This window comes from Mycteria americana, chromosome 6 (assembly GCF_035582795.1).
Source record: "Mycteria americana isolate JAX WOST 10 ecotype Jacksonville Zoo and Gardens chromosome 6, USCA_MyAme_1.0, whole genome shotgun sequence".
NCBI classification, from domain to species: domain Eukaryota; kingdom Metazoa; phylum Chordata; class Aves; order Ciconiiformes; family Ciconiidae; genus Mycteria; species Mycteria americana.
This window is the reverse complement of record NC_134370.1, coordinates 38,159,468-38,186,178: the sequence shown is the minus strand read 5'-3', so window position 1 is coordinate 38,186,178 and position 26,711 is coordinate 38,159,468. Positions and strand designations below refer to the sequence as shown.

Sequence of the window (26,711 nt, the reverse complement as noted above, 5' to 3'; positions counted from 1 at the left end):
TCCGCAGCAAAGAGGAAGCTAACAAGATCCTTTGGCAACTAGCACACACCAAGGAAATGAAACACAAACTTACCAGTTTGTAGAAGTTTTTATTGTTCAGTAAGGAAGCTTTTGTGCAAAAATCAAGACAATGTTCTTTAGAAAGCAACTGCACATGTCATGTCCCCCCAGCATAACTCAAGCAGGTCAGGTGCCACGGTCCACAGGAAGGGCAAAAACTAAAGAGACTCCCAGCGCTAGCACAGGACTTTCCCCGGTTCACCTCGCCCCACAGGTCGCTAGCATGAATCCTTCACTACTAAAAACCCAAGAAAATTAAAACCTTGCCAACCTGTAAGAGCAAGTGTCAATCCATCCCCACCTCCCCCCAGAAAAATTCATGTTAAGAGAACGCCATCCAGTTTAAAAGATCAAATACCATACTACATGCTGTGGTGTAACACAACCCGTACCTCCAGGGCAGCGACACTGAAGAGAGCCCATTTCCTATCTGGCATATCTACCCCAACTGTGATACGCTGCTGGAACCACAGCACAAGCCTGCCAAGACAAAAAGCTGCAGGTATTTTACATCTTTAGGGAAAATTATTTTTCTTTTTTTTTAAAGCCATGAGTGCTTCAGTGTTCTGTACAAATGCAAACAGGAAAGACAAACCGGTATTGCTGTCTGTCAACACTGCCCAGACATTTAGTATGTACACATAATAACAAAAAAGCTGCAGTTGAGTGGTTTTCCATTGAACTGCATGAAAATTACTCTGCTTGCTGCTAAAGCGTTGTTACTGGAGCTCCCACCTCACCCAAGACACCACAGGAACAGTAGCAGTTGCCGGCACCTTTCTGAACAGGACTGGAATTTTCAAAGCTCCACCTCTGCCCAGCTCTTCCTTCCCAAAGGTCTCCTCAGAGCTACTTTGGTGCCTCTATTTTGCAGGTTAACTTGATCAGAACTATGCACTAAATGCTGGTAAGGGATGCAAGGTGCATCTCAAGCAAGCATGATTCTCATTCTCAAGGGCCCTACACCTCAAGGGCCTGACTTGTTTCCAGGGTAGCAGCCTGCCTTGAAAGGCTTTCATTCAGAAGTTCAGGACATTTCAGTGGGACACTGCAGAGGTGTGAAAGGCAGGTTGTCAGGTATGCCAACAGAGCTGCCTGATACCTGCTACAGTGCTCTGACCATCTGCCATCTCTGCTTGCTACTCAGATGCATTTCCCAACAGAAATGGGAACTCTGGAAAAAAATTTGTACTTCAAACTACTCAGAAGGGAGAGTGTCAGTGAGAACGGGTGGCAGCAATGGAAACTGCCCACAAGCCTCATAGCCTCTCTGAAGTTTTAGATGACTGAAATATGCTATGAGAGAAAAACAGATCAAGGAACAAACCAGCATTTTACAATAAAAGCCATCTTTCCATGCATTCTGCCCTCTGTGCTGAACTCACTTTGACATATGCACAGCCTCTGCTGACTTTTTCCCCTCCATCTTCTACCGACCCAGCTCGCTCCACCTCCTTGGCACCCAGCCAGCTGCACGTAGGAAGCTGCAAGACTAAGCAGAATTGAGCAACTAGGATAAGAAAAAAGGGAGCCATTCCTTAAGTACGTCAGCATGCTTCAAAAGACTGAAATCCCATTGTACAGGGCCTGACAGTAGAACACCCATGCTTAGACCAAGTAGTCCAAGGAAGTAAAAAGGACATGATCAAAGGTTGAGGGAGGGTTTCCTTAGCTACGATAACACCACGAGCCATAAGCGTGGTCACTCAAATGCAAAAGCGTGGTCACTCAAATGCAAATGCATCTTTTTAGGTACGAGTCACTTCAAAAGTTAGCTGGGCACACAAAAGTCCCCTCCTCTGCATCTGTAGAGCTTTGAAAATTCCAGCCGAAGGGATTCCCAGGTTCAACAGTATGCCTTAGAGTTTTCCTACGGTTACACAGAAAATTAATATTCCAGCCAGATGTTAAAAATGCAAAGCATGTAATCTTCCCAATGCTGACTACAGAAAGACATTTGAAAGTTTATTCACTATCTTGTTCTTTTTTAAATTAAAAGATAATAGTCTTGTCTCATTTCACCTTCTCTGCAATTCTTCCCAGCACCTAAAAAACACTTCAGCCTACCAATTAAAAATCTACAACACACTGACTATTTTTAGGAGCATAATGAGTTAAACTGTACAATCAGAAATATCTCTGTTAAGTCAACAATGAAGATCTGATCCTTCAACAGCAGCACTGCTACAGAAGAGTTACAATAAAGGAACCTGAAGGTCAAATTGTTAATGAGGCAGAGAGGAAGGACATTTGAGATATAGCTCTCCACCAACCTCGGCCCACATTTTTAAGAGCCATGGCAAACTTTTAGAACTGGAAATTCTTCTTCTAGTTCCACACATGACGTTTGCAGTGATCAACAGCCTAAAGGGAAAGAAATAGTGTATGTTAGTGGAAGAAAGCATTTGCAAACAAGTGTGCATCTACACATACAATTCAAAGCCTTATTCTGAGCCAAGATCTTGGAAGCAAATCTGTTTTTCTTAAAAAAAAAAATTATTCCAGAGAGGACTAGAATAAATAATAGCCTCATCCCCACCCAGAAGCTTTAGGAAAGAATGCTGATGACCCTTAGCCATTAAAGCCTGGCAAAGAAAGCATCAGCCCACAGCAATACTGGAAGCCAATTTTTAGAGCCTGATGAGAGGTCATGACATGGTCTGTTGGCTGTGGGAACACAGACTAAATATAAAGCTCACATTGTACCTTGCTGTAGATTCTGAAATGCTAGCAGAGGGGTGGGGGACAAGAACAAAGGGGAGAGGAAACAGCCTGCTTTAAGAAAGCTAAGGGCTACAGAAGACCCTCTAATCAAACTCAACCACATCTAGCTAGTACCCTTTTGCTTCCTGAAACTGGAATTCATCCACTTGAAAGTGTGGTATAGAAGCCAGAAAAGTAGTTTATAAGGAGCTATCAAAGACCAATAGGAAACTTGAGGCAGAATCCTGCTTTACGTACGTTGCACTGAGCAGCAGTCTCCATGTTCTTACACCAGTAACCCGGACCCCAGACACAAGCATCATCCCCCAGGAGAGGCTGTTTAGCTAATCCACAGACTCCAAGTTTCTATGAAAAGAACAGCAGCAGAGTCAGCAGCTTTCTATTTGCACCAAGAGATCTCAACTCCAGCCTCATGTCTGAGCTTCCACCTGACCGAGTGTGGAAGCAACACTGAGGCAGCTTTAGGCCCTCCCACAATACCATGCTCAAATGACAACTGCAGTCACACTTACAGCTGAACAAGTAGACATGAAGCAGTAATCTGACATGAGGAAGAATTAAGTTACCACAACTGCTTCTTCATATTAAGTTTCGAGAAATGGAGCTTCTAGAAAGGGACCTTTCTCAAGAAAGGTCATTCAACTTCCTCTCATCACATTCAGGGCACACTACACCTTGTTACTGAACCTCAACAGTGGATAACCACTGGCAGCTCTTTTCTTCTATCCTTCCTTGCACAGGGCTGGCAGTCAGACAGCTGTCCATTCAGTAAGCCTGAGGCCTTGCACAACCGCATTTGCTCCAGGCATTCAGTGTGCTGATTTTTATTCCAGCAGAGTTTCTGCATGCCAGGCACTGAAAGGCGTACAGAAGAGTAGGCAGGACTGTATCAGAGCCCATACTCAATAGAACTAAACGCAATACTCACAGTGCAAACAAAAGTGGGATCCATCATCTCTGCCAGGAGTTGCACAACCACAGGTTCATACTGTTCCACAAACTGAACACACTATAACAAAACACAGGTTGAGAGATTCTCCTGTTAAAGCCTTAGAAAGAAGAGGAAGATATGGTCTTCAGCAAGCAGGCCTGTACACTACTCCAAACACCCCAATAATAGACTCCAAACCGATAAACCAGAGGCTTGAGCTCTGCAGATCGAAAGGGACTCAGCATCGCACTAATCACACACCACTTACCATGTTTTGTTAGCTCATACCTGCCTGCAGCTGTCTGCAGACAGGTTATGATGAGAAAGGGGTCAAAAGCAAAAGAACCAAGCAGGACAGGCTTTGGGAAAAGAACCAAGTAGGACTGGCTTTGATTTGCAAAGCTTAGTCTCTAATCGTGGAGATCACTGCTGTCTCAAGAGGAAAACACACTGAACAACAAGCTGGAGACAAACATCCTGAACAGGATGGCAGCAATGCGGTAATGACTCTTAAGTACTTCTAGCCCAAGCAGTTACTATTCACTTCAGACCAGGCAGCAGCACGAATGCTTCCCATCGATAACAGTCAGCCCTCTAGTGGGGAGGCCATCTCCAGAGCACAAAAAGATGTTGGCATTCTCAGCAGAGACCAACAGCACCGATTAATAAGCAAACCACAGCTATTAAACAGCCTCAGAGCAGTTAGCAGGAATAGCTGTTTCATAGCTGCTTTAAGCCTGTATATTGTACACCTAGTAAACTTATAAGCAGTTGCCACTCAGCAGCCACCTAATAAGATTTCCAGGTACATCTTGATAGCAGTGGCCTAACAGGTGTTGCTTTTTGCTGTCTCACTGGATTTATGCCAGCCTGCTTCCAATTACTTTGTTAATCCCCCTGAACAGGACCAGTGTTGAGGAAAAACACCCTCAGCTGTTCCCACCCACTGTTCTCAGAGGATTTCCAGGCAAACCTTTACTGACTGCAAATTAGTACAGCAATCCAGACAGTCAATTCAGGTCCTTATAAGTCTCCAGCTATTCAAAGGACTGCCAACCCCCAAGGATGGGGAGTGCAACAACCTAATCCCCCTGCACCCCAAACTCCTTCCAGCCTCTAGCAGAAGGAGAGATTCCTTCAACTGCATTACATTGACTACTCTTATAAAAAACGCCATGAGATGCTGCTCTCTAGTTTTTCCAAATACTCTGCAAGATGTTTCATCCTTCTGTTCATCTCTGCCTTGTTCTGACTGGAAGGCAGGATGCCACACAGCAAGGCCTGTGTGGTCATTTGACCGCCTCAGATCAAGGCTGCTACCTCCTTCTTTTTTGCTCTACTGCACATGGGAAGCTGCTATGCTTTGGTGCTAACTAGTAACAGGAAAAACCCAGGAAGGATCAGGTTGCTGAACACAAGTCAGTCCCAGCTGCACCTGTGGACAGTTTGTCTCCAGTCAGAGACTAAGGCAGTAGGCCAAACACAGACACATCTATTATGAGTACCTGGACATTTATAGCAGAAGAGACACTTGAGAGACAGACCTAAGATTAGCATGTAGACAGAATATCAGGTGAAACACTCAGAAAATGAGGTAAGCACAATTGTCACTGTAGGACCTATGTAAACCAAACAGATCAACAAGGACAGTTCCCAACCATCAAGACAACCATTGCTTTTTAGCCTGTGCTTTACCTGATCACTGACAGACTCTGGCAGGAAGTGACAGACTTTTTCCAGTAAAGCTTCGATTTCAGCTGTCGTGGCATTCTTCTCTAGTTCTTTGTCTGCATAAGCTACCACCATCTTGCAGATATCGCAGAAGCCACCTGCAGGTTTCACCAAAACTGGGAAGGAAAAAAAAAAAAAAAAAACAAAACACACCATCAAACCCACAAACATCAGTGCACTTAGGTAGTTCCCCCAAATAGAAGAAAGGAGGCAGCATCAGCAAAGTACTAAAGCATGTGTCCTCAAAAGAGAGATATAATCATAGGTGAACTAACTCATTTTGCAACACCACCAACTCCTCATTACCAACCTGGCTGCGGTGGAGGCTTGTTGGCTGCACAGCATTTCAGCATAACACACACAGCTTCAGGATTCGTTGCCTCCAAGAGCATGTCAATCAAAGCCTGGCCATAGACACCTATGAAGTCCTTACACTGGTCTTTGACACTTGCTGGGAACAGGTAGCAGATGACCTCCATTTCATGTACAATCTCCTCCTGAAGCACAGTGAAGGATGCGTGGCAAATGAGGAACAGAAATCTGACTCAATTCATAAGTACACATTTTCTTACTCCATCCCACCCAGGATGGAAATCTTGCTCTCATAGAAACAGGCAATAAAATTAACTTTCCTTCCCCCTCCACTACAGCCTCATTTTAGCCAAAGCCTAGGAAGAGGTACCATTTTCACCACTTACACACCTCTGTCTTGTTGCTCTCCAAGAGGCCAGTCACTTCTTTCACCATGGTTTCACATATTTCACACAAGGAAAAAGTTTTCTCTTGAACTGATGCTTTCTGAATACACAGAAGAAACATACAAAACAATAAATCAGCACTTGACCACATTTGACAGGGACAATTGGTAAAAGATCAGTCTAACAGCATTCACACTCAGGTGCAGCACACTAATTCATTTACCTAGCTGGCCAGTTTGAGCTGAATTCAAAAGGTCACACAGAACCCAAAACCAACCTCAAAGGTTTCAGTAAAAAGCCTTTCTGAATGAACAGTCATTTTGTATGACTAATTAAGACTACAATCCCCAGGCTGTATAAGGAGGGGAGTTGAATTTAGTAGACAAGAGAGAAATAAACAGCCCCACAGTGACTGGAGTCAAGGGAAATACAAAGTGCTTTTTAAAATACATTCATTGAGGATGAAATTTACTAGAATTGAGAGCACCCTCCTGTCTGCAAAAGAAACCTAGAAATTGAGGGATTTGAGGGAAATTTTTTGGAGCATGTTAATCATAAGTTAACTGTCCTCAAAAGAGACTTTCCTTTCAAAAAAAAACCTCAGCCCATCTCTCACCCAAAGGCCATGGGAAGCTAAGGTGCTTCTCCAAACTCAGAGCTTCAGCATTCTGACTCTGATCACTCATTTGCACATGGAGAGTGCTGTCCCATTTTTAAAAGGGATCGAAGTGTAACTCCAAATGTGGAGCAAAACTCCAATTCAGCAATTTGCCCTCTAACTTTTGAGGTGTCATTCAGAATAGCTGCTATACTCTACTGCTGGAACAAGAGTTCCCATTTCAGTCCTGAAGTTTTACCTTACAGCTTCGGTTTAGTGTAGGCTCTGCTATTCTAACAAATCAGTCAGCTCTCCTACTTCACAGATCAGCATCAGAAACAAGAGGCGGCCAGGAATTTATATGCAGGGAGACTTGGATTATTCTACGCATAAAAGCTCATATTTTTATGTTTCACCTAGTTTGTTACACTAAAGCAAAAAGGAAGGTAAAGCTGTTGAGTATAAAAAAATCCACCTTACCTCCACAGTTTCCATTTTCACTTCATGAACCACTTGAGCTGGCACCAGAGTCTGAAGGGGAACAGATTTCACAGAAGGACAGAACCCAACCATGGCACAAATGTCCTTTGGTTGCTGGAAAGAGATGTATAAGCAATTTTTAAAAGTCTAGAAGGCTCTGCCCTTTCTACGAAGCCTGTGAGCAGGCACAGAGAACAAAGTTTTAGAAGGCTCCAACATAACTATAAGTTTCATGACTACTTCTATTTCAAGTATCACCAAAGCATTTGATATGGTTACAGGCAGGACAACTACCAGATTAAATTTAGCAGTTCCTTTAAAAGAGGAAGAGGTTAGGCCACATCCATTTAAAAACCCCATTTACCATGAGCTAATACACTATGCAAGCCCTTCAAAGGAGTTGACTTAAGAGCTACCAACACCAAAACAGGCCACCAGCATCACATTAGACCTGCATCCGCAAAGCTGCTCCCCTGAAAGCTTTAAGTAATCACAGAAGAGGCTAATTATCCTGACTTCAGAGTTCACCCAAAAGCTGAAAGAAATGCCTAGAAGAAAAGGACTCCTTTCTCATCCACAAACTACCTTCTTTAAAGCATCCAGTAACATCACATTTTGCAAACAGAAACAGATTCCCGCATTACTGAACACAGCCTACAAGAAACAAAAGTGAACCATGTTAAAACCTAAGCCTAACCCTTTTTACAAGTATCTGCAGTAACTGTATTTCAAGTGTTCTTTTCACAGTAAGAGGGGAAACAGCAAACAGAAACAAATCCTTTAAAAAGGCTTTCTAAGTATTTCCCAAAGGTTTTAGAAAAATACATTACTAAATGCAAAAATAAATGCTGGCATTTATTTTTTTGCATTTTATGAGGCATTTGCCTCATAAAATGAGGCAAACTGCTCTAAGGAGGCCACATTATACCCACACAAAGTGAGAAAGGCTGTACAGAGTAATACACAAAACTTGAATTTTCCCACCTAAAGTCTACTTAAGCTAAAAAAAAGTTACCTTTGGTCCTATGGATAATTAGAAGATCATACCCCACCCTGTCACCAGGGCATCAAGCTTCTTACAGCAGAGGCTTATGCAACCGTTAATACTTCATGCCAAAACCTCATGCACAGGCAAAAGCAGTATCTCAACAATACAGTGCTGCTTCAGACTACTCCAGGCAGTACCTTTAAGTCAAGCCCTTTGGTTCATGCATTGTAAGAAGCATTTCCAGGTATTAATGTTACAGCAACACCCGCATACACACAACATGTTCTCCCACAGAGAGATGACAGACACAAGGTCTCCCAGGACTGGTTAAATTAAAAGACCAAATAGCTCTAGGAAGCAGGAGCCTAAAGGCATCCCACATCATCTTTTCAATTCATGTACTCCAAACTTCTATACCATTGTCCTAGATTTAAAGGTTAACCAAGAAATGACCCGGGGACAGCTTCACTCAAGCCCTTTTGAGCCCAGACTTTAAACCAGAAGCTGACAGGAGCCACCGGCATGCTTTTTCAACATCTATCCTTCTTGTATGAAAGTGAGCATATTTTCTGCTCTACTAGCATAATCAAGCTGAAATCTTAATAGCACAAACTGGTTTCTGGAGCTGGAAGTAGAACTGATCCACTGGAGGAAGTATATAGTCTTTCTCTATTTTAATCACATAAATATCCCTTGTATCTGTCAACACTGAGTACAATCACACCATGTACACAGCTAATAGAGCAAGAAGTGAACTACAAGCCCTTTAAGAGCAAGAAGTGAACTACAAGCAGGCTATCACCACAGGCAAGTTGCTCACCTACCTGATCCTTCTGTTGACAGGGGAGATTGGAGACAGAGGAAGAAAGGAGAAATTAAAGATAACAGTTAAGAGAAGAAAAAAAAAAAAAAAAAGTCAAGCACTTGGAACTGCATATACTCTTTCCATGAAGATGATGGAATATGACATGGTCCCCACCCCAAAAGATCCTTAGCATTGCTACAGCAACTCATATTTAATTGCACAATGCTAACCAGCATTATTCATTTGAAGTTATGAAAGCATCCTGGGCAAGACTACCTCCAAAGAGTTTGAACACTCAGCCGGATGCAAGGTGTGGTCATATTCCAATTTCAGGTATTAACAACAGACTGCATTGCAATGCTTAAAATGAGAAACTAACTGTTGTTGGAACAAAGATTTGCTTCCCCCCCACAAATGCTTAAGAAGCAGTATGAGCTTCTAAGTAGCCTTTAGCAACTGGAAACAAAAAAAGGCCACTGTGTTGCCAAATTCAGGTTCAAGTCAGCCACATACTCTATTCATAAATTCACCTATAAATTTGTTAGTTACTTGTGGCATCTAGGCACTGCGTTCTCTAAGGAAAGGCTTACCCATTTTTTTTAAAAGGCTTTGAGATCTCTGGATAAAGAGGTGCTATGGAGGTGGTCAGAGGTAAAATATATTGTATGTTGCTGCAGCAGACCAGAGCTGGCGCAGTACCGCTCACTTTCCATGGCTCCTATCAAGAGCCCAGAGAGCAGGAGTCTTGAGATAGCAATTCCAGACGGACGTTTAGTCTTGCTTCAAATAGACACATTATCTCTAACACTTGAACCAATTTTGCAATACTGTGACAAAGACCAACTCTAATATGCTTAACACAGTATTTGGTGGGGAGGGGGCAAGTGGTGTAAGTACAGGACTGAGATAAAAGAGTATAAAGGAACCTATGTAAAGCATCTTCTGTGTTTCAAAGGATTAGAGTGCCTTTTGCACCACTGAAGTGGTTGTGAAAGAAAAGGAAAGTGCTGAAGAAAGCATTCTGAGACTGAAGTTACTATCCAATTAAATGCTGAGTTCAAAGCGTTAACACCAAGACTTACAGAGCAAGGGCTCTCCCCAGACCTTTACTGCAGTAAACATGTCCTGGTTCCAAATAAGTTAGCTACACAAAGCACACCAATTAACTGAAAGCAAGTATTATATTCTACTGATCTTACCATGTGCATCATCATTTGGATAGCCAAGTCAGAATATTCAGAGATATAGTTCTTGCACTGCAGGAAGTGGGAAAAGAAAGTCTTGTAAATATCTAACCACTTAAAGCTGTAGAGTTAATTTAGAATTTTCTAATACATCAAGGTATTGATTTACCTGCTCTACTTAATAACTATTCTGTTGTCTTTCAGAGCTTGTCCCAAATATAAGATGGCATTTCAGGTTACACAATCATTGCACACATAGCTGCTTATCTGATGAGTCCTTTTCTGTTCCTCTCAGGGCAAAAGCACTCCCCCTCATTGACATGACCACATTACCCTGCCAGATTATTTTTATGAAAAAGGCCTTTAAGGGCTACCAGCAATCTTGAGTCTTTTTCCTCCTCCCCAGTCCCATACACCCCACCCCACCCGACTTTCTTGACCAGAAAGTTTATTATTTCAGTGTTGTTATTGTTATACTGTCTTAACATATCCTACATGTGACACACTCTCCTTTGTTTTATTAAATAGAGATTATATTGAAAAGACTAAGGCACTGAACAAACTATTTTATGTTTGCATACAGGAACAGATTTTTAAACAAAAAAGATAGCTTACCATATCAGACATTCCAGGTCCCAAACGGTCACACTCCTCCTTAGCATGAGCAACCAAAGACTTTACAAAAGATGAGTTTGTCCTCACAGCTTCCTGAACATCAGTAACCAGCTGAATGCAATCTTGGCATACATCCCCACTGCCCTGGACAAAGAGTGAAAGGAAACTTAAGCTGACACATCTTCACATAACAAGTTTTAGAAGCTTCTGTTCTTTTTCAGAACCAAGTTCTAAAGCTATTTTGAACTATATACAAACCTTAATAAATACTCTACAGAATACTTAAAAGCCTGAACTAATACAAAGAGACAAGCTACTGCTGGTATGGGCACCAGCCACTAGATGGAGATTAGGTACCTACTTGGCTCTGAAACCCGAGATAACAGTTAAGATACCCAACCTTCAAAATCTTTTGGTTTTGTTACAGACCACAGTGGGAAGGTTTCTAAATCTGGCATAACCTTACCTGCTCCACCCACAGCAGCTTGTTCTCCACCCACTCCACTGTTTAACTCCCATATCTAGACTTGCTATCAAGACTCAGCCTCTACTCACAAGTTCATCATCTCATCTACTCCCCTTCAACAACTATTTGTTCTTTTCTGATCCAGCCTGTCACCTCTGGATTCAGAGACGAATGCTCCCCCTGAAGGGCATAGCTAGCAGATTACTCAGAATGTGGGAGAATTTTTCTTCCTTTGAACGCTGGTGCCAAACTTGCTCTCAGAAGAAATTGTTTCCAGTAAGACCTGCTTGACTACTAGAGTCCTGGATGAGAACAGCCCAGCACAAGACTTGTCTTTATAGACTGTGGTTGTCAATCCAAGATTATACATATGGTCCACAGGGGCTACAGCTATCATCTTACTTAGCTTTAAATCCACGGTTAAGGAAAAAGGTAGTTGTCTGTATGCAGCAGCACAAAATTCAACAGGAGACAGTCACCCAGGTGAAGCACATCAGCTTAAACTGTGCCCAGTACAACAAGCCCTTACCAAGAATCATCAATAAGTTCTTACACAAAAGAGCACTGAAGCTCTGGAGCAAAAAACATGCACTTCTCTTGCACACTGGAATAGCACTTCACCCTTACCTTTGACTTCTGCTTGGGTTTGTCCTGAGGATAAAGGAGAAGAGGCACATTAGCCATGAATGGGGATGCCAGTTCAGAGAAATCCAGCTCTGGTATCTTATTGGACTGGAGTTGTTTCTGAAGTTTCATTGCTGCAAGGTGCTTCTGAAGGGACTGGCACAGTGAGAGGGCACTACATACAACTTCAGGTTTATCCTAGGAGAGATAAGATACATACATAAAGCTCTAGACTGATGGCACTTTCATATGAAGTTCAGAGTAGAGAGTCATTCAGCTGAAACATGATAGAAAGGGAAAATATTTCACAGCAAGGAAGCGCTCTTCAAATTTACACCATTAATTGCAACACCAGTGATCCATACAGGATTGAAGGATCATATGCACAATCTTATGTAGAAGAGAAATTCAGGCATCAACAGGAGCACGACTTTTAATTCCAACAGTTGCAAATTGTTATCTACTTACTAGCTCTTCTTTGATCATATCCATGATAACTGGTAGGTAGGAATCCACAATTTCTTTGCACTCAGAGACCAGGCCTTGGTCAGGAAGAAACTCGCATGTCTTTTCCAAGTAAGAGCGGATCTCATCCTATAAAAAATGAAGCAGACTGTAGATATATAGATAGACTATCTATCAAATGCTCTTTCCATTCCCAAAATGCACAACACAAAGCCTAAAAAAAGGCCCTTGGACTCAGGTAGGTCCAGGCAGTTGGCAAGCAAAACTAGAATGAGGTTTTACACTATAGGTTTATTTTCCCCAGTCCTGGACCTTCGATAAGACCCTTCCAAAGTGAAAACATGAAATACTGCTTGCAAGGCCTGCACAACACAGTCTTGCCAGCACAGAACACCTACATTTACGAAGAGGAAGTGAAATTATGGACTAGTGGGACAGTTTTACACAAAGTACTCTCAGGTTCACAGAATAAAAAGGGAGGAAATGCCCACAACTAAAATAAATTCCACTTGGTGTAATCATCCACTTCTAGAGACTGCGGCATCCCACCTTTTAAGATCGATGGCCCACTGACACAAGCACAATTTTATTAAGCATCTACAGTCAATCAGGGATGTGTTAGAGCATGAGAGGCTCTAGAATTTGCTAATCTCTAAACCAGAAGAGGCTGTTTAAAAGCCTTTTCCCCATGTACTCTGGCCCCTTTCAACATTTGCTGCTTAGGTTGGGAAAACATCATGCAGACTACTCTTCCACCCCCTCACCTTGTGATCTTGTTAAGACAATGAAATCAAATAGTACCTTGGGGCAAGGAGAAGGGGAGCCCTGCTTACCTCAGTGCCATTATCCTTCAAAACCTTGCCAGCCACTGTCACAAGTTCCTTACACAAGTCACAGGGGATACTGTTCTGGAGAGAGAAGTAGAGAGTTACTTTGAGACAGAATTAAGTACCTGTAAATGCAGTGTGCGAATTACAATACGAAGAACGAGCATCATGTTTGGAATTGAAGTTAAGGAAAAAATACTGGCTGAAGCTGGGGTGGGAAGATGTGTTTTTAAATAGAGTGAGGCTATTCCAAGTATGTCCAGCTCCAGTTTCTTCAGTAAATCAACATGGTATGAAGAAGCAGGCATGCTACCACTTGCTCATTTCACCTAGTTCCACCTCCCTTGAAGTATAAAGTATATTGCCCCAAGAAGCCTTCTCCTGAACCTCTTTCACCTTACTCTTCAAAGAGTTCACACTTACTAGAAATCTAAGAACTTTTCAGGCAGCTTCACTCATTTTAGTTGTGCTCTGCCATTCTGACATTCCTCCCTTCCCCTACTTTTCCACAAACTGAAACATATCTCGGCACAGATATAGCCAAGGCGGACTGAATGCATCTGTAAGTAAAATGCCTTTTTCCCCTAGAAAACTGTGAAACAATACCACAAATTACAGCTACATCTAGCAAAGCAGCACTCACATTTAGTACAAATGCAACTTGAAAAGCCACACTAAATGTAACATTTGTACCATTATTTACTGTCATAGCTTTCATAATTTAGCATATGCTGCATCTTTTGTGGAACATTAACTTACCAGAAAGACCTAAAGAAGCATACAGCTTTTTTTGTAATAAGCCTATCACTTTGGCATTGCTCAAGTTAAAAATAAGAAAAGGCTCTATGAATTAGGAGTCGTTTTAATAAAGAGGAACGAGTCTGAAATCCACTAGCTCCATTCCACACATTGCTCGGTGATTGTGCAACAGCTCACAGGAGAAGTCAGCAGACAAGTTGTGTAAGGCAGAGAAGTGGAAAGCAATCTTCATCTAGCGCCCAAATTAAGGCATAGTAACCAAGGCAAAGTCAGATGTAGCACTTAACTCCAATCAAAGACTTGAAAAATCTTTATTAGCATATGGAAACCAGCTACCCCAACTACAGGTGGGAAGAGGGCTCAGCAGTTGATACTTACTACAGTAGGCTTGTTCCAAACATTCTGCTGGCAGTGTTTCACCGCTCCACATTGCGATGCTGTCCGAACACTCTGACACCATACCTCCGGACCCTTCACACAGTCCTTCTGCCACAAAACAGGGCTTGCCACAGCTGCAAAAGAAAGAATCATTCTTTCACAGTTGCACATTTAAATGATTTCCACTCCAAAGTAAGCAGGTTAATGCTGTAGAGTATAACCACAACCTTTCCATTAGGCCACTTAGGTTTACTAACATTTATAAGCACATTCCAATCCAGCAATTTCTACCTGAAACATAAGAATGAGTCCCAAATACAGATTACACTGCCAAAGAACTCCAGAAAAATGAAAACAGTTGAACTTCCCTACTGAAGTGCCTGAGTCTGAGAACCTCAGCAGCCCATTGCCCCATAATCCACCTTTAAAAAAAAAGGCAAAAACAAAACCCCCACTCTGCTTAGCACACAAGAACTACCCAGTGACTCAAAACAGAGGAACTGCTCATTGCAGAAATTCACACTTCAGCCAGCTGATTCCCAAAGCCACAACACCCTGTTCTCCTGCCCTACTGTCCTTGCAGTCACTTCAACTCTGAACCAGAAGTCACATCTAGCTTGTAATTGCTGTCTGCATTCCTTCTCCCAGGTGAACCACCCTTTTCTAATACAGCAACTGTGAGAGCTAGCAAACTAATTGGATTAGAAGCCACAACAATGCACACATTACATGGAGGACTTGAGGCAGGTACGGACCGAAACACTGATCATAAACAGAAAGTTTCAAGAAAGTCAAAGCAAAAGAGGAATGGAAAACATGAGACACATTCTGTCAAATAGTTTTTAAACCCATTAAATCTATTTAGACTGTTTCCTCTTGGTCAGTTCTTCAACAGTGTACAGAAAAATGGGCGGGGGGGGAGGGCTGTTAAAAAAAAGTGTAAGTCCTTGTCTGGACATTACCTCCCACCCCAGGTGGCATTGTCTTGCAACCTATAAAGTTTTGAAGGAAAATACAGAATACCATTTCTGGACAGTCTTCCTAAAGGAGTGCAAAAGATCTGCACTATTAGTAAGGAATAGGACAAGTTAATCAACCACACCTTCTAGCTGACTTGGGGGGGGAGGAAGGGGAGGGAGGTTGGGGGGGTTGTTTGTTTGGTTTTTTAATTGTGCTGTCTGGACTGGACTGACAACTTCTCCCAGTTTTCTAAAACCATCCTGTCTGTTGGTAGGCTCAGTTTCTTCAGCAATCTCCTACATTGCACTAACCTATGAAGAAACAACTCCTACAATCCTACAGCAGACAGTTTCCAAGGAAACCTGCTGCGGTCTAAGCCTACAAGACACTGCTGTCAAAGTTTTAGGGAAAAAAAATGCCCATTCAAACCTATTAGCTGTATAGGTGTTGTTTAAGAGCCATTATCTTCACATCAATGCTGCTTGCATATCACAAAATGCTGTAAAATTACATTGTCAACCAAGAAACAGGAATTAAGCTGTTTGATTCCTGTGAAGGTTCTAGTAAGGTTATGACAGATGAACAATCACTTTTCCATTTCTCATGTCTCGGTTCTAAGCAATTAGAGGATCAACTTAATGGCTGAATTACCAGTGCATCTATTAGGTACACAGCCACTACACATCAAACAGAGCCAGATAAACACTGCTTTATAGGTGGCATTCTGCAGCCTTCTCAGCTGTTGATTTATAAAGCCTGTTTACACTGGATTTCACAAAGGAATGACCCATTTATTTTAAGAAAAATGTGCTTTGCATACTTAATCTTCTACACAAAAGCATGAAGTTTGCCACCCTCTCTCGCAGCAAAAAGCCTAGATTGCATGTTATTCTTCAGCAAGAACAGCACACTAGGATCGCTTATAAGACCATAGGAATAAGACTTCAAACATTCTAATAATGTATGGCTAGCAAAATATTTACAGATGGCCTATTCTAAATTACAGCATTATTGATCTGGAAGCACTAGGAGTAGTTAAGTTTCAAAGTCAGACCAATCAGTCAAATAGCTGTCAGCTCTGGCAGGATGACAATAACAAAGTATATATTTGGTTGAAGGAAAGAGCTATTCTTCCCTTTCAGATATTGGTATTGAACAATGGTAGGAAGGCTCTGCAAGGCAGAGTCAAAGTCTGGATAAAGTCAAGCAAGACCTTGCTTTAAACAGTGGAATTAAGGGCTTCCAACTATTTACTAGTATACCTTTTTAACCTATGCCTTTAGTTCTGTAAATCAAAAGAAAATTACTCTCCCTCCCCTGTTTGAAACATACTATAAAACTACAAAACTAAACTATAAAACTACAACAACAGCTCTCAAACTCTTGATCTAAGCAGCCGTTTAAAACCCAAACTGAGGAATTCATGCCATAACTTGCACTGGTTTGATCTAGCTCTTAATGAACTTTCAGATTTTGTTTGGCTTTTTACTTTAAGATCCTGTCACTGTATGACTTTTCAGATCTATACCCATTTTTGGCAGAATGTCTAACAGCTAGTCTTGTTCCTTCTTCCTCGTAGCCTCTGGTCATTATAAGTGCAGGACAACAGAAATACTATGCTTCAGATTTATGCTTTCTTATCAGCTTTTTTGGCTGTATGTCTTTAAAAAATTCCCTGCTGCATGGCTTCTGTATCAAACAGATGCTCACACAGAGGCAGTCACTAATGCTCTGACCTGCCAGGACACAGCAAGGGGTATTGGCAGGGCAGCAGGGTTTTGTCAGGTTACCACACTGAGGCAGAAGAAAAGCAAAGAGCAAGACAGTAGTCTGAGACCTTCTGAGGTGAGTGGAGCGCAGGTTGCAGATAATTCTGTTCAGAAGGAAAAAAAAAAAAAGTCTCTAAAATTAGATTGATTTTTGACAGTACATTAACTACTTGATGCCTCTGATTGCCCTGCTTCCCTGTATCCTGTATCACATCTCACCAGTTTGGAAGGAGAAAAGAATAATTTCTCAGAAGAGGCATACACAGCCATATTTTGTTCAGATTCTGCTCAAAGCACTGCCACTGGGCACACAGTCACTTCAGATTTGAAAATAAGGACATTAATGTTATCTGCAATCCTCTACAGGAGACCAAAGCCACAAAATCTCAGAAGAGCTTGAGACCAGCAGGGACAGTGAAGAATGAGAAGCATCAAACTGTTCATAAGCCAGTGAACACTGAAAACTAGTTTTAGGATGCAAGTAAGCAGCCCAAACACCTTCCCACTGGTATTATTTAAAGTCCTCACTCCTGCACAACATCAGAGCAAGATGAAATGCCTTCATAATTTTTCCATCAAAAAAGCCAATAGATTCAGGAAACCTGAATCAGCTAATGCCATGAGGATGAACACTTATCTACAGAAAACAGAGGAACAGCAGTGTCCTTTCAGTTACAAAGGACACTGGGGAAGTTCTTTCCTTCTGAGAAGACAAGTCTACATTTGATGGTTTCAGTACAGATCTTTCTGGTCAAATGGTGACTAGGCAAATTTGTTTGTTAGAGCCACACATCACTAAGCACATTTCAGAAAGCAGCTACAGAACAAAGACGTGCACACTAAGCATGGCTTCTTTTCTTCCATCTCCCACAGTGACTTTAAATATAGTTAAGCTTGTATTAGTTTATTCGGTATTATGTTGAAATATTTTTGTTACATAACTCAATGTCTAATATGAAAGGATGCACCTTCATTGCAACAGTATCCACCCTCCCTTTCCGAATGTCCTAGGAAAAACAGAAACAAAACTAAAATATTCCGCATTACTTCAGCTCTTGCAGATTCAGAAAATAAGACTGAAATCCCTTACTGTTCCCACTACTTCTTCCCTTTAGCTTGTTCTCCTATTTAATTATGAAACAGCATTTTTCCTCATATGTTAACTTACGTTACAACAAAAGCAAATATGCCAGTGAAGCGTGTTAAGACCTTTTGCTATTACACAACAGAATGAACAGTTCTAAGTCTTAACAGTTATCTTGCCTGTTCCCTCAAAATAGCCTCTGCTGCAAGAAGAGGGACACCTTAATGTGGTATTTCACATCCCCAGCACAGCAGCAAGCCAAGAGAAAACAAAGCACTGTCAGTTACCTCACACAACTCTTAATGCTTGCTGGATAAACCCAATGGGATTACCTTCTTAGTTATCTCTGGCATCCCTTTATTTTATATATTGTTCTTTATCTAAGGTCATCCATTTTTAAATAGATTTCTCCTTTCTCTGTAGATTAGCTCTCAACAGTCACGTGTCATGCCCATCCAAACCTGCCCCCCTTCCCTGAAGTTCTTGCAAGCCACTATTTTTAGAGCACCAAACAAATTTATCTGTGAATGCCAGGGTGCTTCTTTACTCGTCCTCTTCACTGGTTCCTCCCCTCTTGAACTGCTTCAGAGATGTGGTTTCTTCAATTTTAGAAGGAACGGTCTTTGCTCCACCAAGCTTTTCCTAAATTAAGCAGTGAAAGAAAATGGAGGAGGAAGGAGAAGGGAGGCAGAAACACAATCCATGTATAAAGGGTACATCTTTCAGATGCGAAAGACTTCAGCTTTCAGGCTTCTATCCAAGCTGACAGCCCGCAGGCACCCTAGGATCCTTGCATACACTTGCAGCTTCTCAAAACAAAACAAAACAACCCCAAAACAAAAGGAGAGAGATTCACACCCACTCTGACCTCTCTGACGCTTGTGTCAGACAGACAAGAGAAGCCATCTCCCAGAAGAAGGTTTGCCTCAGAAACACAGCCTGAAGCCCAACAACACAACCAAAATACTCCACAAGCTGAAGGGTAACAGCAGAAAAGGAAGGAGAAACCCTTTCTTTGAGGCCCAGGTCAGCAACCTAACACTACCAGAACACCAGTAACGCAGTCCTGACAAGTGACAGCTACTGCATATCGCATGGGGCCCTGTGAAGGAATTCACACAAAACCCAGTTCAAAGGCTGCGAAGATAAAGGGAAACATGCAACTCACTCCCACCGTGGTACTATCCTTCCTACTTCAGCAACTGTGCATTACTCCCAGACGCTTCTTCAAAGCGGCAAATGCCAGCTATGATCTCCTTCCTCGACACTAGGCATCTAGAATGGAAACACTAACACACAATCAGAAGTTAGGGAAGTAGAGGTGACAGCCCACTCAGACAATACCACCTTTTCTACTTGGAAAGCTCACAGAACGATGCATGTGAAAGTACAGTTCAGTTCTTCACTCCTCTTCCAGAAACAGGAATCTAAAAGAAAGCTTATAATGGCTGGAGATTACCATTCTGCAAGGACAGCTACTGGAAAATTGTTAGGTAATTACCTTTCCTGAGAATAACCTTCCCTTCCTTCCTTCCTTCCCTCAAGCATTTGTGTTATCCTTCTTCCAGGGAGAGCCAGCCTGAATTTCTTCCCGAGACTCTCGGAAAAAACATCCTAAACAATCCCCTCCAAAGCTGTACTGAATCTACTAATGAGACTTTCATGATTGTGCTTAAAAGTTAATACCTTATACAAGCTCCTATGAAGAGGGATTCTATATGGGCCAGACCAGATTCCCTAAAAAGCCAGAGGATAAACCAGAAAACTATTGCCCAGAACACAAAGAAAATAAACTTGAAGACTCAAGCCTCCTCTATAACCAAACTGCTAAGAAAACCTTGGTGTAAACAGCATTTTTATGGACAAATTAACCTGCAATTGGCAAGAAGAGGAAAGAGCTGAGCTGCTATTCACTTTAATGGGTTAAAGTCAAATGTGTAAGATTACTCGGGGTGCTGTCAACTCATGCCTTCATGACAACCTGATTTGTTCCAAGTATATTAACATATTCATCAGGAGGGATGCTCTTTCCCAGGCTGTCCCATTTGGCAATGTTTGGCATGTTTGGCAATGTTTCCCAGGCTGTCCCATTTTGGCAATGTTTGGCAATGTTTGCCAAAATTTGGCATTTTGGCAAAAAAAAAGACCATTCATAATCTCCCAGAGATGGCCCATAGACCAAGTGAATGCATCAGTCTCTGCCATTCTGTGCTCAGTTAGTTACTGACTTTTCCCCATTTCTTTGGAGAACTGCAAAAGCAAAGGGTGTTAAGTTAAAGAAGAGTGATCAGCTTCTCTTCATCGAATCTTACAAAGTGTCAACAAGACAAGGAGTGACCTCATCCTGAAGTTATCTGAAGGGCTCAATATCCATAGCCTCTCTGGTCAGTTAGTGAGTTTAAGTAAAATTTCAAAAGTTGTAACTGCATCATACACTAGTAACTCATGCCAAAGGTCTACTATGCCTCTGGAGTAATGAGGCAGTAAAACAACCACAGTATTTGAGAGATTACAGGCAATTGGCAGATGAAATGGATGAAATCTGGCTAGCTGTTATCAGTATTCCAGATGTCAGTTAAAAATCAGTCTTCCTGTCCAATATCTACTGATCAAATATTAAGCTTGAAACATTTGTAACTAGTGCATTTCACAAGACATGAGTTTTGAGTTAACACCATGATTGGGCTCTTCCTCAATGTGGGGAATGCATTCTCATTTTGGTACACTACCTCTGCTGTAAAACATTGTTCTTACCTCAGATGCTTCCTTGCTTCCCTCACCGGAAGACAAGCATGGTAAGAGAAGCAGTTTGCATACATACAAGAAATCACAATCAAGTAAAAGATAGCAGAGAACAGGATGAGTCAAGACAGTAAAATCAGCTCTACTGTCCCAGTAAATTGTCCCAATTACTCTAAAGGTTGCAAGAGAATAATTTCCACATTGACCAGAGGTTGATACCAGGTTGCCAAGCAAGCCCTGACTTCTGCCTGAGATTTTTCTCTGACAGAATCTAGAACAGATATTTGGATGTTCAAGGGCATTTGGTAGTCATCAGGAGTAAGCGGTCCCATACGGTGTGTTAAGATATTCCCAAGAAGTTATGAGGAGCATTTTTCCCTGCAGCAGATCCCTGTAGAAATATGCCTAAATGTTTTGAACATACTTGTTGTTTATCTCCATTCCTTCCGGTTTTGTTTTGGGTTGTTTGAGGGTGGGGAGGGGGGTGGAGGACACAACAGATTTCATGCTAGTCTCAATTCTGTATTGAACACACTCTTTTCACCAGGCAAATATATTCACACCACAAAGAATGGAAAAGTCTGCTAGTTATGCAGAGAGCCATGTCTGTAAGAGAAGACAAAATGTCTGGCCACAGGTTACACTGCAGCCCCAGCAAAGCACAGGTGAAGTCCAGAGGCATCTAAAAACTTCAGAAAACAGAAGGGTAGTTCCAGACACTGCCATGAAGAAACAAAGTCTCAGGAGCAATGCTCTTTTTCACACTGGTGATGGAGAAGTGCTTTAATGCAGAATGAATGCCAGACATGGAAGACAGCTCAACAGGAAGCTCCCTTAGGGAAAGTGAAGACATCAGACCCCCACAGATGAGCAGGGAAAGTATGCCAGAGGGATGAAAAGGAACATTTTAAAGAGCAGCTTCAAGGAGGACAGCACTTAGCAATGGGAGAGCCTGGAAAAGGCAAACTGTGGTGCACAAGGTGAAAGAATAACCTACCCAGGAGTACAGTGATGAAGCAGTTGATAGCAGGAAAGAAGAAAGTGTTAACCCCTAGTCTGTGCATACTAATAGCTTGCATCCCAATATGAACATTGTCAAAGGATTTTAAACTGTTATGTCTGGAAAAAACAAGTCTTGAAATCTCACTACAAGATTCATTTACTCAGCATCTCCAAGAAAATCTCTCTATATGCAGACTTCTACAGAAGTAGAGAACAAAGTTTAAAAACGAGTCAGGGTAAACAGTGTAAACATGAGACTCCTCATTCCAAGAGGAAGAAAAATACTGATATCTGAAATTAAACATTGCTCCGTGACCAAATACATGACAAGCATTACCTCAAAATATATGCACACACTTCAAAGACCACAGAAGTACCCCTTTTAACTTGCAATAGGAACTGTGGTATCTTAATAGCAGCAAATCAATTGCATACAAAAGCTGCTACATAAATGAAAAAAAATTAAACAGAAAATGGACTGCGAGTAAACCCTTAGAGAAAAAAACAAACACAAACCCTCTTTTTTGGTCATGTAGTTCTAAGGCGTTGCCCCAAACCTGCTTTGAAGAATCAGATCCACATCAGACATTGAAACAAAAACCCACTGGCAGCCAGCAATAACTGGTCATGCTTCCTCCAGATACAAAGTAAAAATCTTCCTGCATGTTATACTGTAAAATCCTCCCCGAAACAGCACAGTCCAACCTCCCAGAGAGTCCCAACTGACATCACCGTCACCCGATGGAGACACGTTCAGTTCTGCTGACAAGCTCCCACTCTCTTGTTCCACCCCCTACATCATCTTGGTTTTCAGAGATTCCCAGAACTGCTTCTTTGTGGTATCCTAAATAGCACAAACTGAGATTGTAAAAAGACCGCATAAGACTTCAGAAGCTCTGTAGATGCAATCACACATTTCACCAAGCATGAGCACGACCAGGCAGAACAGCTTGCACAGCTCCTCCAGACACAACCAACAACAACTCTTTCTATTTATACCTCTTCTGCAAACAAGGAGGAGATTGTGCAAAGGCAGGTTTACACAAGCCACATCACTGGTGCACTATCGAAGCACTGCTTCTTTATGTGATGGTTGTAAGATGCCTCATACCCACAGTACTCCCTATTATTCCTCTAAGAAAACAGGGATATATTTTTTAGAAATAAGACACCTTGCACTGTTTGCTTAATTTCATCTACAGTGGTGGGCTGCACCAGCCTAGCTTTTTTGTTAGAAACCACATTCCCAACAAGAGCAAGCCTGCAAACTACAGAGCATAGTCCAAGATCAATTATCTGCTTTTTCCACATCCTCCACAAAACTGAAGTCAGACTAACTCAGCCTTCAATTTACCTGTCCCCAGATGTTCTGACCAGTGTTTACTAGAGGAATTATATATTAGTTTGAAATCTTGGAAGGAAGGAAGATTAAGTCTACTATTTTAGGGGGGGTGAAGTAATCACATCCTCAAACTTTTTACTTTCCACTCCCAGCTTAACTTTTATTTTACCATGAGGGAAAAAAAAAATCAGCTCAAGAGAAACTGACTTCTGTTTTAACTGTGCACACAGCCTTCCTCCTTTCCTGGTCTCAAAGACAAGCAATAATCAAAGTGCACATCAGTAGTCCAGAAATCCCAAGTCCTGTACAGCCTGCTTTAATTCCTTCATGTCTCCCTTAAAGGGAAGATGCACAGAAGCACTGTAAGTAGGTCAACCAAAAACCCTCATAGCCTACCAGCCATGCTGTAAGCCAGCCAAGTAACTCCATTAGAATACGCCAAGGGTGGCTAGATTTTGATACAGCTAATTAAGTTAGCTTACTAGACAAAAAACGGTGTTTCAGGTTGTAACAGCAAAATCTTCAGAAAAGTCTGCGCAATACTACCATAGGTGAGTCAATTAGTATTCATAACAGAACCTTGGTGAAAAAAGACAGGTGTTTATTTGTGTTAAAACAGTGACTTCCTAAAGAAAAACAGGCCTAACAAGTCTCCTGCTACGCTCAGTTGCATACACATGCCTTTAACAGGTAGACCAAGCTAATTCTCATTGCTGAACTGGTTTCTCACTACAATTTCCCTAAATACACTAATGGGAAACCTGGTGAATACTTCAACACCGATCCTTTTCACTTTTAAAGCACAAGAAACTACAATGATTTTAGTGATTCAGAAACTGTCCCAACAGAAATTATAATTGATGGCAGTTAACTCAGTGCAGAGCAAACACAAAAGTCATATTATTAAAGCAGATAAATATGCAGAGTGAAAGCTGACATTTGCTTTCTTGTTTCCAGCCTGAAAAGTCTGAGATTCTCCATTAAATTGTCCACATATCAGTATATTAAAACTCCACTGAAGTACAAGACTAGTGTACAATCACGTAAGATCTCAGAGGCGTAATTTACTGTAGTCTGCCAGTAGGTTATTCCTATGGCTTTTAAACAGCTAGTCAGGCTTTTTTTTGTTGTTGTTGACATGTGAAGTGTCGCAGGTTAAACTTAGAAGCAAGTAAGCTCTAGGTTTAAAATTGCCTTATTTAAAGGAAAATTCTCAAAAAAAAATCACGTGCATCACTGTATTAGACCTTCAATTTTGGTGTTTCTAGCCATTCCATACCACAACCTGGAGGTATTACCCCTCCAGTCAGTCTATGAATCATTTCTGCAGCTCTGTCTAGCTTCTGCAAAGTACAAAATGTAAGCACTACCTTTTCTAACCTTTAGTCCTAACGCTAAAGGCAGAATATCAATTATACCCCCACCACCACCAGTTTCACCAGCAACAACAGGTAACAAGGCAGCAAGCAGCAACATTAGTGGAATTTTCCATGTAGAGCAGGGGACCCTAATGAAATGAGGTTTCTAAAAGCACACAAGAGAAAAGGCTACCTCTTGCCACCCGAAAGAGGATTAACACACATCTATCCCTCGAGTGCCAAAGATAAACAGAGCTCCTGGCAGAAAAACAGTTTCTACCAATTGCTCTTATTTGGCTCTAGGAGGTGACACAGCTGCCCGATTAGCGTCAGATACAGATACAAACTGACCCGATGCTACCACAGTGCCATCAGAAGTCGTCTTCCTACCAGCAGCGGGAAAGCCTGGGTTCTGCGGGGACTTCTCTCTGCGTTTACCTGATCGCTACTCTTAAGCGATTCCCCCCCACCCCAAACACGGCTTTTCCACCACACCCACCCCGAAGGCGCCCTCGAAATCCCCGCTCGCTCCCCGCCCCGGGCCCTGCTTCCCCGGCGGTACTAGCGGGACCGTTAGGCCCCACACCGGGCTGCGCCACCGCCAGGGTGGCGGTGCCCCGGCAGGACGCTCCCCCCGCCCGCCACCCTCCCTTGACCGCTGCCTCCTCTCCCTGCGCTTTCGGCAGCCGGGCCCAGCAGGTCCTGCTGGGAAAAGATAAGCGAAACAGCTTTAGCCCGGCCTCCCCCCCTCCACCTCCTCACAGCGCCGGCCGCCCTCAGCCCGCTCCCGCCCGAGTAGGACCTCGGTGGTGAGGGCACGCCGCCCCCAAACCTCCGGGGCTAAGCACAAGGGGGAAGGGGAGCAGGAGGCGGAGGCCGGGCCGGCGGGGCCGCTTACCGGCTGCCAGGAGCCCGAGGAGGCAGAGTAACCGCCGCGCCATCGTCCCCACGCCCGTCTGCAATGCGGCGGCGCCGCTGCCCCCCCGCCCCTATATAAAGCCTGCCCCGGGCGTCACAGCGCATGCTCGTCCGCCGCACCGCCCTCCCGGCCGGCTGCAGCGCATGCGCAGGGGAGGGGGGGGGCGCGCGCCTCACGCCCCTCACCCACCCACTGCACATGCTCCGGCGGCCGCCGGCGCCGCATCTCCTCCGGCGGCCTCGAAATGGCGGCGGTGGCTGACAGCTCCACGCTGGGGCGGCAGGCGTGCCAAAAGCCGGAGCCGTGGTTCCCCGGGCTCCTCTGGGTAGGGGGTGCAAGCCCCTGCCGCTTGAAACGGCCGTGCCTGGCCGGAGGAAGGCCCCACAGGCCGCAAAAGGCGGTTTGCGCAGCGCCTTCCCGGGGCCCTGCACAGGCAGTGCCCCCGAGGCAGTGGGAGCACCACAGGCAGGAGGGCCCCCATAGGTCCCTCTAGGCTTGCTTTCGGCTGATGGCATCTCATCGAGGTGCACACCAGAGCGCAGGAGATGTGCCTTGGCAGAGCTTCCCACTCATAGGCTTCCCATCTTGTTGCCTGCAGTTAGCAGATGGGGGGTGCTTGTTTTTCATTGCTGTGCCTGACAGACTCCTGCTCCCTGTCGTCACTGGGTGGCTAGGTATCTGTGTGGTCCAAAGTACCAGTAATTAAAAGTACAATTAAGAAAGGCAGCCTGAATTGACTTGATATCTCCCAGCCTCTTAGTCCTGCCACATCCCTTGCACTGATTCAGCCAACTGGAACAACAAACAAACCCAGAAAAAAAATGCAGTATTTTCCTACTGGATCAACAAACCAAACCAGCTCAGCTGAGGGCCAGAGCTGGTCCCTCACAGGCAGAAGGCAGGCTCACCAGAACTGCACAGAGCTGCTAGACCAGCTCCCCTCTTCTTTTAAACCCACGCTCAGGGCTTTCTGTTGCTGGACGAAGGGTCCTGAAAGCTAGGTGCTTCTCACAGACTGGAGAGCTTAGCTTGGATATCCCCTGCAGCCTCACCATAACTCACAAAGACTCATCACTTCACAATGGAAGTGCTCACGATCTGTGAGGCTTATCCTGCCCAGTTCATGAGGATCTTTAAGGTATTGTCCTTCATCTAAGGGCATACACGGTATTACCATGTTAGGTCCCTGCCTACACATTCAA

At 43.1% G+C, this 26,711-nt stretch overlaps 1 protein-coding gene across 2 annotated transcripts; it reads right to left on the bottom strand.

Annotated features, from left to right (window-relative positions):
* Positions 1–69: 69 nt before the first annotated feature.
* PSAP (prosaposin) lies at positions 70–25,633 on the bottom strand. 2 transcript variants are annotated; one of them, XM_075505374.1, is made up of 14 exons: positions 25,489–25,633; positions 14,334–14,467; positions 13,203–13,277; positions 12,373–12,498; positions 11,908–12,102; positions 10,815–10,958; positions 10,206–10,271; positions 7,223–7,336; positions 6,149–6,244; positions 5,757–5,943; positions 5,411–5,562; positions 3,713–3,793; positions 3,022–3,129; positions 70–2,424 (listed from the first exon to the last, which is right to left on the bottom strand). In XM_075505374.1, exons 1-14 carry the CDS (start codon positions 25,529–25,531, stop codon positions 2,389–2,391), a joined length of 1,557 nt encoding a protein of 518 aa, XP_075361489.1. In that variant the 5' UTR covers positions 25,532–25,633; the 3' UTR covers positions 70–2,388. The 2 variants fall into 2 exon arrangements, with proteins under 2 accessions (XP_075361489.1, XP_075361490.1); XM_075505375.1 differs by having other exon boundaries at positions 10,215–10,271.
* Between the last annotated feature and the right edge of the window lie 1,078 nt (positions 25,634–26,711).